At 42.6% G+C, this 15,359-nt stretch overlaps 1 protein-coding gene across 1 annotated transcript in view; it reads left to right on the top strand.

Annotated features, from left to right (window-relative positions):
* The first annotated feature begins 9,242 nt into the window (after nucleotides 1–9,242).
* The window catches only part of COLEC12 (collectin subfamily member 12), a 131,122-nt gene continuing 125,005 nt past the window's right edge, over nucleotides 9,243–15,359 (top strand). Inside the window, exon 1 of the mRNA XM_084621194.1 lies at nucleotides 9,243–9,541. Coding sequence (XP_084477320.1) covers nucleotides 9,535–9,541 — 7 coding nt within the window. The 5' untranslated portion in view covers nucleotides 9,243–9,534. The remainder of the gene's footprint in view (nucleotides 9,542–15,359) is intronic.

The raw sequence follows: 15,359 nt of genomic DNA, 5'->3' as shown, positions 1-15,359 counted from the left end.
CAAAGCTTTTGACACGGTCTCCCATAGTATTCTTGTCAGCAAGTTAAAGAAGTATGGGCTGGATAGATGCACTACAAGGTGGGTAGAAAGTTGGCTAGATTGTCGGGCTCAACGGGTAGTGACCAATGGCTCCATGTCTAGTTGGCAGCCGGTATCTAGCGGAGTGCCCCAAGGGTCGGTCCTGGGGCCGGTTTTGTTCAATATCTTCATAAATGATCTGGAGGATGGTGTGGATTGCACCCTCAGCAAGTTTGCGGATGACACTAAACTGGGAGGAGTGGTAAATACGCTGGAGGGTAGGGGTAGGATACAGAGGGACCTAGACAAATTGGAGGATTGGGCCAAAAGAAATCTGATGAGGTTCAACAAGGACAAGTGCAGAGTCCTGCACTTAGGACGGAAGAATCCAATGCACCGCTACAGACTAGGGACCGAATGGCTAGGCAGCAGTTCTGCAGAGAAGGACGTAGGGGTGACAGTGGACGAGAAGCTGGATATGAGTCAACAGTGTGCCCTGGTTGCCAAGAAGTCCAATGGCAATTTGGGGTGTATAAGTAGGGGCATTGCCATTAGATCGAGGGACGTGATCGTTCTCCTCTATTCGACATTGGTGAGGCCTCAAGTGGAGTACTGTGTCCAGTTTTGGGCCCCACACTACAAGAAGGATGTGGAGAAAGTGGAGAGAGTCCAGCGAAGGGCAACAAAAATGATTAGAGGACTGGAACACATGAATTATGAGGAGAGGCTGAGGGAACCGGGATTGTTCAGTCTACGGAAGAGAAGAATGAGGGGGGATTTGATAGCTGCTTTTAACTACCTGAAAGGTGGATCCAAGAGGATGGATCTAGACTATTCTCAGTGATAGCAGATGACAGGACAAGGAGTAATGGTCTCAAGTTGCAGTGGGGGAGGTTTAGGTTGGATATTAGGAAAATCTTTTTCACTAGGAGGGTGGTGAAACACTGGAATGCATTACCTAGGGAGGTGGTGGAATCCCCTTCCTTAGAAGTTTTTAAGGTCAGGCTTGACAAAGCCCTGGCTGGGATGATTTAGTTGGGATTGGTCCTGCTCTGGGCAGGGGTTTGGACTAGATGGCCTCCAGAGGTCCCTTCCAACTCTGTTATTCTATGATTCTATAATTCTATGAATTTGGAAGGTGTGTAGTGAGTGAGTTAGGAGATTGCAGAAAGAGAAAGGATGGTCTCATGGTTAAGACAGTTGAATGCTGCCACATTGTTTCTATATGATGCTAGGCAAGTCATTTAAACCAAACTTTTCACAAAAGGTCACTAACTATGTCTTCCTCATTTTGTGGTGCTTGACTTGAGAACCTGTGGTCTCATTTGTAAAAGTTCATCTTTTTGTGTGTGTAATACATATAAAGTTTGATGCTGGAAACAAGATACATGCTCCTCTGAAAGTTTTAATTATTATTTCCAGTGAATAACTAGCAGTTTGCAATCAAGCTGAAAGAACACAGAAATATTGTTTCAGAGGCAACTATTGATAATATGATCTCAAAAGCAATATACAAGGGGCAATTTATCTCCACTTATCTTTTAGTCTGTCTGTTCCTTTTGAAATCTGTTTAGTCTGAAAAGCCAGACCAATGTAAACCTAGTACATAAGACTAAAATTCTTATTAAAGCAGCTATTGGTTATTATCATTTCACCTCAACTAGCAAAACTTCAAAGGTTCAATGTTTTCTATAAACTGTAATTTACATAGATCACAGATGTGTTCTGCATACTAAGCAAAATAATTTATGGTCAGAATCATGTTGTTTCATTACTTTCAAAGTTATTTTTATACTTTCTGGCCAAATTCAGAGGTGAAGTGTTGTAACTTAACACTATCTGAGACCTACTTACACACCAGTAAATGGATGTCAGTAAGTCTACACAGGTGTAACTTACATACTGAGGTTGTAACAAGGTTAAGTGAGAGTAGGAAGGGTACACTGTTTAGTTACTTTTCTTGCTAATCTTCTCTCTTCTGGCCAATCAGCATGTGAGTTATACCAGCTTAGACTGTTAGGCTCTGTGGTCCAAATTCAGAGGTGATGAGTAAGGGGGGAGTGAAAGGTATACATTTGTAAGTGCATCTGCATTAATAAAACTAGGGAAGGTAATAAAACTATGGAATTCTAGAGGGACTAAGCTACATTCTAGTAGAAGTAAGCAACATGTTGAGGATTAGGGTGACCATATTTCCCTATGCTGAATACGAAACACCTCGTAAAATTACTCATATTCAAGCGAGTTCAACAGCATTCAATCAGAACTATGCAATACAAACATTCAAATTAACATCAAGTTGACTGAGCCCCTGTTAAAAAGAAACACTGCGTAGCTGGATTCTTTTTATTTACCTTCTTATCTTTAAGGCTGAAGGGTTCATATAGGGAGAGGTGACACACACATATGCCCGTACACCTCTCACACAACAGGGGTGACCGACCAGCCCAACCCTCCCTGCCCTGCACTCTCCACCCTCCATGCCTGGATGGGCACCAAGGACAGACCAACCTCTCCTGTTACCTGGTGCCGCATCTTCCTGAGGCAACATGTGGGTGTGTGTGGAGGAAAGGGGGTGGGGGGGCACAGGATCACATGCTCCCCCACCCCCCAGATTCCTGCCAGGGTTCACACCAGAATATCACCAGCAGCAGCCGTTTGGCACAGTGCGACAGGGAAGGGACAGGAGCTGCTTCCAGCTGCAGGTGATGGGGAGAAGGGATGACTTGGCCTGTGTCTTTGCAGAGCTCATCTCTTCCATCCTCCTCCCCCACCCCTCCCCCAGTCCCCTGTGGCTGGAAGCAGCTTGACCTTTCCTGCCCGCACAGTGTCGAAAGGCAGCTAATACCTCCAGGCTGCTGCTGGCCACCAACATAACCCAACCACCTCCTGTCCCCTAGCTACAGCACAGGCAGGAAGGGGTTAAGACCTAAGGATGCACCAGGGCCCAGGGAACTTGACTGCAGGGGCTTCAGCGAACCCCACCAGAGAGGTGGCCCAGCGGGCAAGGGTGCCCAGGGGACAGAGCAGCCCTGCGCTCCTTGGGGGGGCAGGATATAGGGCAGGAGGCTGGGGGGTAAAGAGGGTGCTCAGCCCCCACCCTGGGGGCTGCTGTGCAACCTGCAGGGTCGAAGCGCAAACAAGCTGGAAATCAGTCCCCTGCCCCTGCCACTCCAGAGCTTAGCTGAGGGGTGAAGAGGCTGCCCTGTGCCAGTGCTGTGCACATGCAGGGCTCAGCTCCTCCTGGCCAGTGTCCTGGGATGGAGGGTCTTAGGCTTTCCTGGGGTGCTGGACAAGCCAGAAGCAGTGGGGGAACGAGGGAGCCTGCCGGGCACTCTGTTGATGAGCTGAGCGCTCCGCCCAGGGGCTGGTTCTCTGCACAGCACTGGGAGCGGGATGTGCCCTGACGGGAGGGACATGGAGGAGCAGCAGGGTTGGGGTGGGGTGAAGGGGCAGAGCAGGGAGAGGACAGCAAAAGGGGGAGCACATAAAGGGCTGATGGGTGGGAAGCAGAGATGACATGTAACCGGCCACCACCTGGCGCCTGCCCGTACTCACCAGCCACCGCACCTCACAGCCAGTGCCGTCTGGAAGCGGGAGGCGGGGGCCCTGTTGGCTGAGAGCCAGCACACAGGAGGGGCTGAGCTGATGAACCAGCAGGGGGAGTGGCCAGCCCTGCATGTCGCAGCTTTGCCCTGCCACAAGCCTTGCACACCCACCCCCATCGTTAGCCACTGGATCCACCCCACCCCCCCAATCATTGCTGGTGGGAGGGTGGCTGATGAGCAGGGATCCAGCCAGCAGCAGGACCCACCAGTACTGATGGGAGGGTGAGACAGAAAATACGGGACAATTTGTCCGTTCTTAAGAGAAAGTTGGGACACCTGCAGGAGGGCTTAAATACGGGACTGTCCCTTTAAAAATGGGATGTCTGGTCACCCTAGGATGCCAGAAGAAGCTATACATTACACCAGCTCTCTAATGTTAGTTAGGCTTACATAGACATCCATCTGAATTTGCCTAGTCTCTAAAAGAAGTTACAAAACAGGATTGGAGAAGGCAGAACATTTCAAATTCTCTTCCTGTTGCAGAGAACACAATCTGCTATCTTTGGATGTAGCCATACTTCTATATACATATAAAGGCCACTCCTGCAAGGAGCTGAGCATCTTCTGAGTGAGGCTCAGCATCCCCAGCGCCTATTGAATGTAAAAGGGTCTTGAAGGTGCTCAACACTTTGAGATGCTCACAACATTATAGGATCTGTCTTCTATTGTTTGTTTCTTTTCACCAACACATATCAAGTCACAGCTGGTGGCAATTTTTGGATATTATTATCGATTGCCATCCAACTAAAGAGCATAATCTATTACATCTTGGACAAAATGTAATATACATCATGGTGGAAGTCTGAATTATTTTATTTTATGTTGTATGTTGAAACAAACTGAGCTTATGATCAAAACCAATTTATTACTAATGGATAAAGAGCCATTTTGGTGAATGTTTTATGAAAAATTGAAAATATGGTACTAATTATTTGACCTGGGTATAAGTGTAAACAATGTAGTAGTTATGGAATTACTTGCTACAAAATCTGATTTCAGAGAATGCAAAATGTTTTGTTGGTTAAGATATTCAATAAACTAGACATACAATCATTTCCAATTATTTTGATGGCATATTAAGCAAGGAAATTGGTTTATAAATTGCCAGGAAAAAATTCCCCAAACTTTATGAACAGGAAAAATTCATTCCTGCTTCCAAATATGAAAAATATAATGAAGTGCTTCATCAAATACTAAAAATATGAAATAGTGGTTTCCAAATGTCATCTGCAGCTAATTATAATGATTGTAGTTTTAATTCCATTCAAGCATTTTGTTTTTATTTAAATCCAGTGTAATAGGAGCATCCAATCTATCTCTGTATCTTAGGCTTCGAGGATTTGAAATGTTGAAATTCCACAAAGTACAGTCTCCAAAAGGAGGAGCTCACAGTAAGGAAAGCCTGACAAGCTGCCACTGGGATGTGGGTCTTAGCAGCGTCACCATTCAAATTTAGAGGGAATAACATATGAAATGGAAATCTACATCCATGACTAACTTGAGCTACTCAGAGCTAACCTGCTGGCTCACTGCTTTCTGAACTTGCCTGTCTGTACTTCAAATGTTCAGAGAATGAAAAAGAGTGGTGCAGGGTGGCTAAAAACAAACTCACCTGTACAGGACAAGTCCAAATAATTAAATACTTCCAAATTCTGATGATAAACAGAAGAGACTACATGATCCAGATTAAGGAAAAGATCATCTGTAGACTTTACAAAATGATTAGTAAATAACTTCATCATTTGCTCAGGATCATTTACAAACTCATTACCCAGATCCAAGGATAATATCTTTCCTTTGGGCACAGCTCCAAGAAGGTCATTAACTACAATAGGAAATTGTTGGAGAAAGAAGATGTATCTCCAAAATGCATTATAATACTCAACTTTTGTTTTCAATGAACATTTTGAATTGAGTCCAGCAACTTCCTCAACTTGATGTGTAAACTGCACAAATTTAGATACCCTAATGCTCAAGCAACAGTAAATGGGTATAAGTCTAAGGGAGTGTAATTTACACCACCTCTACATTTGGCCATCCCCTGTACATTTGGCCATAGCGTGATGTTGGTTCATGACATTTTATGACCGTGCAGTGTAATAGTAGGTTGTCCGTCTACCAGTATTTTGTGGTTCTCTATGACTCTATCTGATGAAAAAGTGGGTCTCTAAATCATCTATTGAACTAGAACAAAAACAAAATCTCTAAAATGAAATATTTCTGTTAAATCAGATATGACTCTAGGATAGGCAACCTAGGTACCTGCACTTTCCTAAAATAAAATAAAAGCATGTTTGAGAAAATATTTTCTGAAAACATGAACAGTTTTATAAGGAGATTTAAAAGGAAGTTTTATAAGGAAACAGCTGTAGTCATGTTTAGCAAATTGCACAATACCCTTAAACAAGACTCAGAAGCTACAAAGACAGACAGCTCAGTAACTGCCTAGAACATTCTGGGAATGGTAATGTACCCTTATTACTGCATACTGTGTTAGCTCCTGGTTCAACAGCTGGATGGTACAGAGTTCCATAATCCCTGGACAACAGGAAAGGGAAATACAACCTGAGGTCTGAGATGCTGCTCTAGATGGTTGTGCCATACCCCCATTTCTCATTATTGTCAGATGAAGATGGGAGAAATGCAAGATGCTGGGGCACACCAGCGTCACTTTTGTGGGGGATATTGTCACCCCACTAAAAGCCAGCATTTCTACAGTATATTATCACAGTGTTTTAGTCTGCTCCTGATGCCTGTCTTTCTAATCAATCTGTTTTTGATTAAAAGGATCTTTTTATTAGAATATACACACTTCTATATCAATAATCCTTTCAGCCAAGGAAGCCAGAGTTAAGCCTCCCTGAAACAAATTTAAAAATACACTATGTCCACTGACTAGGGTCCCCAAGTCTCCATGGAACATCCACAAGTCCAAACAGTTGTCTTTCAATGGGATTCATAAATGTTAGCGTTAACAAGGACTGTGGTTATAACTTTCCACAATCCAGGGGTCTGATTAGGAGTTGGGAGAGTGTTCTGTGGGGAAGAAAAAGGAAGTACTTAGTTCAAGCAGTCTGAACCATAAAAGGATTTATGTCAGAGGAAAGAGTTGAGACGTGGGGCAGTTCTTATCTTTTCTGAACTTCTTTACTCATCACTAATAGAGATTTTAAAAGCCATTGCTATTTAAATATTAGCAAAAGATCAGCAGGGATTATATATATATATATAATTAAAAAGAGTATACAATTCAGATGATCAAGGAAGGATATACACTTAAAAAACATGAAGTACCACAATGGATACAAGTTTTAATAAATAAATGTATATTTTTAAACCACAGGAAAATACAAAACAGATTCACACGCTAATGGATCAGTCATAAATGTCTAAAAGCATGCTCCATATGTCTGCAAATTCTCTAGTTTTTCTTCTTATCCAGTTTTTTTCCAGACACATTAGCTAACTCATTGCAATACTCAGCAACATTTTGTTTGTGTGCTGTCCTTTAGTTTCTTAAGCTCTTGGCAATTGCACATGCTGTCAACAAAAAGCTGCTTTTGAGGTTTCCTTCCTGAAGAACCAGCCCCCATGTTTTTCATTAATATCACTATTTTAAAGCAGCATTAATTATTTTTACATTAGCCAAACAGCTCAACTTTAATTCAGATGTAGTTTTTCTGTGGAGAATTTAAACCTCTTCAATAATGGCTTTATCCAAAGCCCATCAAAGCTGATTCCAAATGGGAATCTTTCCAAAGACTTTGATGGGCTTTGGATCAGGCTCTAAATAGTTATTAATACTGGCAATTGAATACATAACAATTTAGATTCCACAAAATCAAAAATTAGTGGTTGACTCAGGAACCAATTTAAGCTAAACATCCGATCAAGTGTTGTGCTGGTATATAAGTACTGTCAGTGTTGTTACCTTTGCAGATTAAAATTCTTGTTAAGGCCCTAGTTCAGCAAAGCACTTAAGCATGTGCTCAAGGCTTTGCTGAATGGGGCTGGATGTAAGTGCTTTGCCCATTACGCATATGTAGGAAAATCCCAATAAATTAGTGTAATATAAATAAATTGTAATCTCTTTGATACCCAACACCTGACCCTAAATTAAAAGGCTATTACTGGGCTAACTACACCCAGTTTAAGCAGTATGCAAATATTTTTGGCAATACTGCTGAAAGGGAGAACAAGGACCTTTTCTGAGCCAGCAGAAGGAGGGAACAGTTGGAACCAATTATAGTCAGGACACTGTTTAAAATAATTATAATGTCTAATGTTTTAAGAAAAATTTTTGTATTAAAAATTATTTGGAGGATCCAATCTTCCCCTCCTTATCCAGGCAAAACGCCACTTGATTTAATGGCAGTTTTGCCAGAGTATTCGAGCTAAAGAAATAAAAGGTGACTTGCCTTTAATTCTCTAATTCTGCAGAGTTACTTAACTTTAGGCACTGTGAGTAATCCATTTAATTTCAGTAGGGCTACTCACAGTGGCTGTATGAAAACTGTACGGACTACGTGGGGGGGTGAATTGCAAAAGCTTTGCTACTTAACTTCCCCCTGTGGATTCTGCTGGTGCGAACTAAAAGGTACCTGTCTCATTAACACAGTCCTGTTTGAAAGAGGACTATGTTCGTGTTAACTGTGGGAGATTACGATCCGAACACTTGGGTTGGCTCTGCAATTCACACCCCCTTAAATCTTCACTGTGACACAGTGTAGACAAGCCTGATGCTAAAGTGAAGCATGTGTGTCAGTCTTTTCAGGGTCTGGGCACAAGTCTTTCTGATGGATGGGGTATAGGTATGAATGGTTCTTCTGCTTCTTGAAGTAGATTTTTATTTTGTAAAGTGCAATGTTTTGCAGAGACAGGGTGGTCTACTGGTTATAACAAAGGACTGGATGGCATTATAATGTATCTCCATCCTGGTGAATTTAGGATCTAATCAAAAAGTATTGTTCCTGATTCTGTCACTGATTTGATCTGTGACATTGAAAAATCACTGAGGCCCCAGTCCTGTGAGTTAGGATGCATGGACCTAGGGGGGCCTGTGTGTTCTAAGGTGCAAGATCAGGACCTGAGATCTCAATCCTTCACTCGGCTGAGTAGAGGTGCATCTCTGAGTCCATGCAAGTGCAGGGGTCCATCCCTAGAGAGCTCATTGGAGGTCCCACCCTAATCTCCTTGTACTTCAGATGCCCCATCTGTAAAATAATACCTACCTTTGTAAAGTGCTTTGAGATCCTCAGGTGAAAGGGGCTGCCAAGGCACAAAGTATTCATTCGCTTATTGGTGCTCCTTGGGGAAACGGGAAATGAACACAACTGAAGATGGGGGGCTCTTCTCCCCATCCTGTCTGCTCCCCACTCCTTACACTGTGGGGGGGGGGCTCTGCCTGAACCTCACTTGCCTCCCAGCCCCACTCCAGGCTGAGGAGACCGCTCTAGAAAAGCAGCCAGGTGGTGGCTGAGGGCTCAGCCATTCCCTCCTCTGGGGCCACTTCGGGGGGCGTTGGGAGAACTTCATTGGAAGGCTTTCTCCTCCCCCGCTTTGGGATTCCCGGTCTCGCTTTCCCAGCCCACCGGGGGAGAGCGGGGTGGCCACAAGAAGAGCGCAGCGGCTGAGCTCTCTCCTCTTCCCAGCTGAGGCGGAGGGGAGGGGAGGAGCGGGGGCTGGTCGTGTGAGTTCAGGCGGGTCGGGTCAGTGCTGGAAACTCCAGGTCCTGGAGGCTGCTGAGCCCAGAGCCAGAGGGAGAGCGAGAGGCTCCTGGGCACGCTCCCCTGTCCCCCCGCCCCGGGTGCCCACCGTGGAAGTGCAATAAGGGAGCTCGGGGCGCCGGGAGTAAACTTCGTTTCCACAGGCTCGGAAAGTTTCCTATGTGACCCGCTTCTGTGCCAACATGAAAGGTAAGCGGGGGGGATGGGGAGCTGTGTGTGTGTGGATCTAGCCGCGCTTTCACGTGTGGGGCTTGCTCCGCTGGGAGATACCTGCCAGGAAATCTCTTTGCAACCCCCCCCCCCCCCGGAGGGGGGGTAACTTCCACTAACTGGCCATGGGGAGGGAAATGGTGCAAGGGGGAGGTTGTTAACCCCCCCCCCCTTTTTAGACTTATGAAGAAAGCTGCCCTGGATGAGTTTCTAAAGCAAACTTGAGACCAGTCCCTAATAAGTTGTTTACTGAGTCCCTGCTTCAGACGTTTGGATTGAAAAAATTCTGTTCAGGAGAGGGGAGCACTCGCCCTCCCCACCGTTTCTGCTCCCTCCAGCACGTATTTCCTGACCCCCTATCTTTTCGTTTTGTCCCTCCGCACCCACCCCCCTGTAGTTTTAGAAAACAGGGCAGCTTTTTCTTTTTTGGCCAGTGTTTCGTGATGTTCTTGGTGTTGCTGTTAAACATCTGGCAATGATTAGGTGCCAATGGAGGTTTAACTGGCTTGTGAAATGTATTTGGCATCCTTCACCCCAAGATCCACTGACTGGAAAATATTTGGTCTTTTGCTTTTGCATCTGTTAAAACTGAAAGTTAAAGTCCTCTTCTTCTCCCCCCCCCCCCACTCTTCCCCGCCTTTAAATGGGTGAAACACCCGCTGCTTTTACACTAACACACCAGCTGGCCCTGCTCATGTCCTATAAAGTTGTGACTAAGAGGTATCAGTACACTTTTTAAATCAGATACAGAAGTGGCTCTCCAAATTGCTATAGTTCTAATCTAATAAAGATGTACTAGGGCTTTGCAAGAAGCCCTCCTGTTTATGAAAAATGAGAGCTGTACAGCCAAGCATGGAACCCTGTAGTCTGGGGAAGGTTACAAAGAAAGCATCCAAGAACACGAGGGGAAGTTTAGGAAGTGCTTGTGAGTTTGCAAGATTCAAGTTCAGTTTTTCTTCAAAGACAAAAGTAAACCTTTTAAAATACCAGCAAACCTGCAGTAGTGCACCGGTTTCGAACCTAGATGCCAACCGGCCAGAAACCTCATGATAGTTACACTTAGTTTCCAGAGCCGAGTACAGCAAGTGATGTGATCATTTATTCACATGCCAGAGTAGCTGCCTAAAGGGAGGAGTGTGGTTGCTTTTATTTTTGTTTTGTGAACCCACGCATACTACTTAAATAACTTTTGACATTGTGACAAGGTGTCTCTAGAAGAGCCTGCAGTTTATTAACAATATTTTTTATTTAGAGGTCACTAGTGCCAAAAGTTTTGTCATTGCCTTTTTGCTAGCAGCACTAGTGTAATCATCACCATGATCATCCTTGTCTCTTATATAGCACCTTTCACTGGCAGATTTCAAGTGGCAAAAACAAAGTAAAATAGTGGAAATAGCAAATTTAAAACCATATGTGTTTGATTTTACAATCTTTAACTCAGTGTTTCTTCTCATGTTGGCATTGATGCTTTGCTGCTTATTTTCTAGCTGTCTCTTTTTTAGGGGTATGGGGGGAAGGTGAGGTACCTTGCTGAGTATTACATTGGACAGGATCCTGCACCCATTGAAGCTGACAGGAGTTTTGCCATTGATTTCAATGGATACGCAATTTGAGCTGATATGATTTGTAGTCAATTGCTTTTCTCTGCTAAGGGCAAAAATGGCACTCTGAGAAGGTATTATGGCTTCTGTAAATTAGTGTTGGTTGCTCCAGAAATGCAGCCTTACTGGAAAGCTTCACACTCCTTTTTACTCCCTAACCACTATGTTTCTTTAAGAAGTTTTACAACTGCTTGATTTTTTTTTATTCTGTTCAGAACAATGGAAACCAATAATAAGCCTTGTAAAATAAAATATTTAATATTATTAATAGAAAACATCCTTCAACAAAGACATCAAGTCAACTGGTACTGCAAGAGTTATAAAAGTCCTAAATACTGCCAAAGTAAATTTCGCCTCTATATTTTCCTATTGCCTCTTTAACATACATATTTGGCTTTCCACGTTCTCTATTTAAACTTGGTGCTTGCAATAATTCTAGAGTTTTTGAACCTAGTGTAATCACACATTCTCCTTATGAATAACCACATAGTTGATCTGTTGAATGCGGTAAACAGCTGTCTCTATTCCCGTATCTACCCTCTCTGGAGAACAGAACAGTATCAAAATAATTACATCATCAGATATTTGTAGGGAATAAATTATATTTTTCCATTGCTTGAATTCTTAATGTGTTGTCTTAAATCAGTAAAATAAATTGAAATATATGTTTAGTTTTACTGCCAGATTTATTTCCAGTAAACTAAACTGAGCTCATAAATGTTGCTTTTTAATAATGTCACATTATTTATAAAGGGATTTGACTGCCGTAGGGTTAGTTGTATCTTTACCTAATAATACTTCTCAGTTTTTAAAATTTTAGATATTTTATGAGTTATGAAGCAGTACTTGTTGTCTAGGAAACAGACGGAAAACAACTTTCACATATTCAAACAACAACACATGTTCAAAAACATTGAGCCCAATTTAACACGGGAAAGAAGATGCAATTAAAACTGAGTGTTCAACTGGACATTTCTGAACTTCTTTATTTCAAATGCATCACTAGGCACTATACTTTTATCACAATTGTTCTGGTGTCAAATATAGTAAAATGTTATGGTTTACTGTGTATTTCTCATATCACTTACTTTCTTGAAGTCTACTTGTTTGATATACAGAGGATTGTGGGATACTACATGTGTATCAAAGGTCTTTGGTGGAGGTGAGGAATGTCTGATACTTTACTTGAGAAAAGAATGTGACCGGAATGACATGCCCCATGCAAAGTGCACACTCATCTTAAAAACTGCATGTTCAGTGAGACGTATGGCCTGATTCATCCCTGGTATAGTTCCACTGAAGTCAATAGTTATATCAGGGATGAATCTGGCAAACTGCTCCTTCAGAGCCCTTCTTCATTAGTGTGCATTGACTTGCTTTAGAAGGAACTTGGTACATAAAATTTTCCATTAACCAAGCTTATGTGCGCTCTTTGCTTTATTCAGTATGCATTTTATTGGACAGTGAATGGCTGACTCCTACAGTTACAGTCACTCCTGTTATGATCTTACACAGAGCCATGAGACATTTCATGAGCAAACCTTTTTCTCTCTCAAAATTTAAACATGCACCAAAAGTTGTCTGGCTGCATTTTATATGCATGAATATCATTGTATAAAGATTTATTTTTAACAATCAAAGAATTCTCCTGTATGATTACTGTTTTCTTTCCAAATTTCAGTTTTCTGTTGCCAGGCACTCTGGTGATAGAACTGTTTTTAAAAAATTAAAGACACAAATGATTCACTCTCCTTGTATTCAAAAACAGCTGAATGGTCTTTCTGCAACCATCTTTCTTGGGCAGAGACAACACTTCAGAAATTTCAGCCCAGTAGATAAAAGATTTGGAAAGTTAGCAACTGAAATCAGAAGATTAGAATGAAATGACCCAGTAACCTTAACTTAGCTGTTATGGTACTAGTAGCTGAAAGACCCTGCTGTAAGAACGGTGGCAGTTGGGCTTAGTAATGCTCCATCTGTGCAGGCTCCCTTGTGCAACCAATGAAATTGTTGCATGCAAATTAGCTGTAGAGTAACAGTGGTGATTGGTTGACCTTCCTCTGATATCACAATGGTCTAGGACCTGGGTTCTCACAAGAAAAATTTTGGTGGCCTCAGAGTGTGGCCATGAACTCTTGCTGGTGGCCGCTCTCACACTTTTTCCTAAAATACTTTAGAAAAAACAATAAATATGCACATATACAGGGCCAATCAGTGTAATTTATTTATGTAGGGTTTTTTGCAGACCTAATAATAAAAATAATGTACAGTTGTATGTATTCTTTATTGGATCTAAACAGAATACAAACACAAATATGGTGCTTTGCATGTTCTTGTCTTTTGTTCTTGGTTGTTTTTGTTTTTTGCTTTTTTTGGTTGGTTTTTTTTATGACTTACTAGCTAGTAAGTCTGCTTCTGTGAAGAGTGATATTTGTATGTTTGCTAATATCACTTTTCACAGCAGCAGACCTGATAGCTAGAAGATAGTGTAAAGTGATATTAACAAACATACAAATACCACTTTTCACAACAGACTTACTCAGCCCTGGTAAGCCAGAGAACAAATTAAACCTTGGATGGGGAGGTGGGTAAGGAGCCAGCGAGGGGCCAGGGGAGACAGCAGGGTCCAGGGGCGATGGGGTGGTGAGCCCAGGGCTGGGGCAAGAGCCTAAAGCCATAGGATGGAGCCTGCTGCCGTGTGGCCAGAGGACAGAGACCGCCACCCCAGAGCTGAAGCCAGAAGCCTGATCCCTGCTGTCCCTGGGAAAGTGGGGAACTCACACTGGCTGCCTGCTCCTCTGGTGTTTGTGGCTCCGCAGCTCCCCCCAATAACTGCCCAGGAGGCTGTGGCCACAAGAAAAGCCCCTGGAGGCCACATGGTGGCTGCATTTGAGAAACGCTGGTCTAGGACTCTTGCCTTACTAGAGCTGAAAATTACACCTGTGCTTCAGTGCGGGCTTGTAAAGTCAAAATGGATTAAAAATTGAACAGTAACAGATCTCAAATCCTAGTGATGATTCATTTGTCTGATATTCTGAACAAAAGGAGCTCTCAACCATGCTTGGAGCTGTTTCCATCATTTCACACAGACTCAACAAATATTCAGGGCTTTGAGTGACAATTCTGGAATCTTCTTATATAGATTAGTATATGTGTGTAGTGCCATAAATGTACCAGGCATGCATGTACAATGAGACACCTGTGCTGCACATGTAAGAGGACGCAGCCTTTACAATCTAAAGGCATGAGCAGATACAATAAATGTATGATACAACACAGAACAAACCCAAAGCTTTGCCAGCATATGGTCATTATAGTTGGGATGGGTTGGCAGAAAAGAAGGGTTTTTGAAATTTCTGACAGGAAGAGAAAGGGGGATCTTGCAAACACGAGCTTGAAGGGTATTCTCATTTGACAGCATACAAAAAGACACAGTGTCATGAGATCAAAAAAAGAGGAAGAAAGGAGAATTACTGTATATAAATGGTGTTAAATATAATTAATTAACATGCAAATTAATTATCACAAAGGATTTTCAGAATTAATTAGAATCGTGCATGGTGGATCTCAATATTCTATTTTCCCTAGGCATGCCGAGCTGTGACTGTGAGCTGTGTGCAATGTAGGGAGAATAGGGACTTAGAATTTAGATCCACTGGGATTTTTTTTCTTTTACACAGGAGTCAGTGGAATTACTCTAGACTGACTCTGGTATAACTGAGAGCAGAACTTGGCCCATTGTTATGAATCTTTAGCTCCATTTGTTTAGATCTGCACTGCAAGAGAAAAATCATGCTCATCGATCCAAACATCACAGCGCATTTAAGTTGTAAGACAAGGAGCGAAACATGCAATCATGCATGGAGGTGCAATCCCCGGACCAGCAGGTGTATATGTGCATGGTGAAACTAAAGGAAACATAAAATTTTAATTAAAGATGGCTGGAAGATGGGATAAATCCCAAATTGATTTTAAAAATATCACACAATACAATTATCCAGTCATCATGGGAGATTCCCAGGGTAATTGTGCTCCACAGCTCTCCCTTGAAGAGACAGACATGACCACCCAGTAGAGCCCCCCCCCCAAAAATCATCATTTTTTTAAAAATGTGTCTACCACGTACTAGAAGTGAATCTGATCCCTTCATATGTTGAATGTAGCATTATATAAGAATGGACTAAACAAAACATGAA

This window comes from Lepidochelys olivacea (genome assembly GCF_965140295.1).
Source record: "Lepidochelys olivacea isolate rLepOli2 genome assembly, chromosome: 2".
Classification (NCBI taxonomy): Eukaryota; Metazoa; Chordata; order Testudines; family Cheloniidae; genus Lepidochelys; species Lepidochelys olivacea.
Note: the sequence above shows the minus strand (reverse complement) of the source record. Positions and strands in the feature narration are given on the sequence as shown.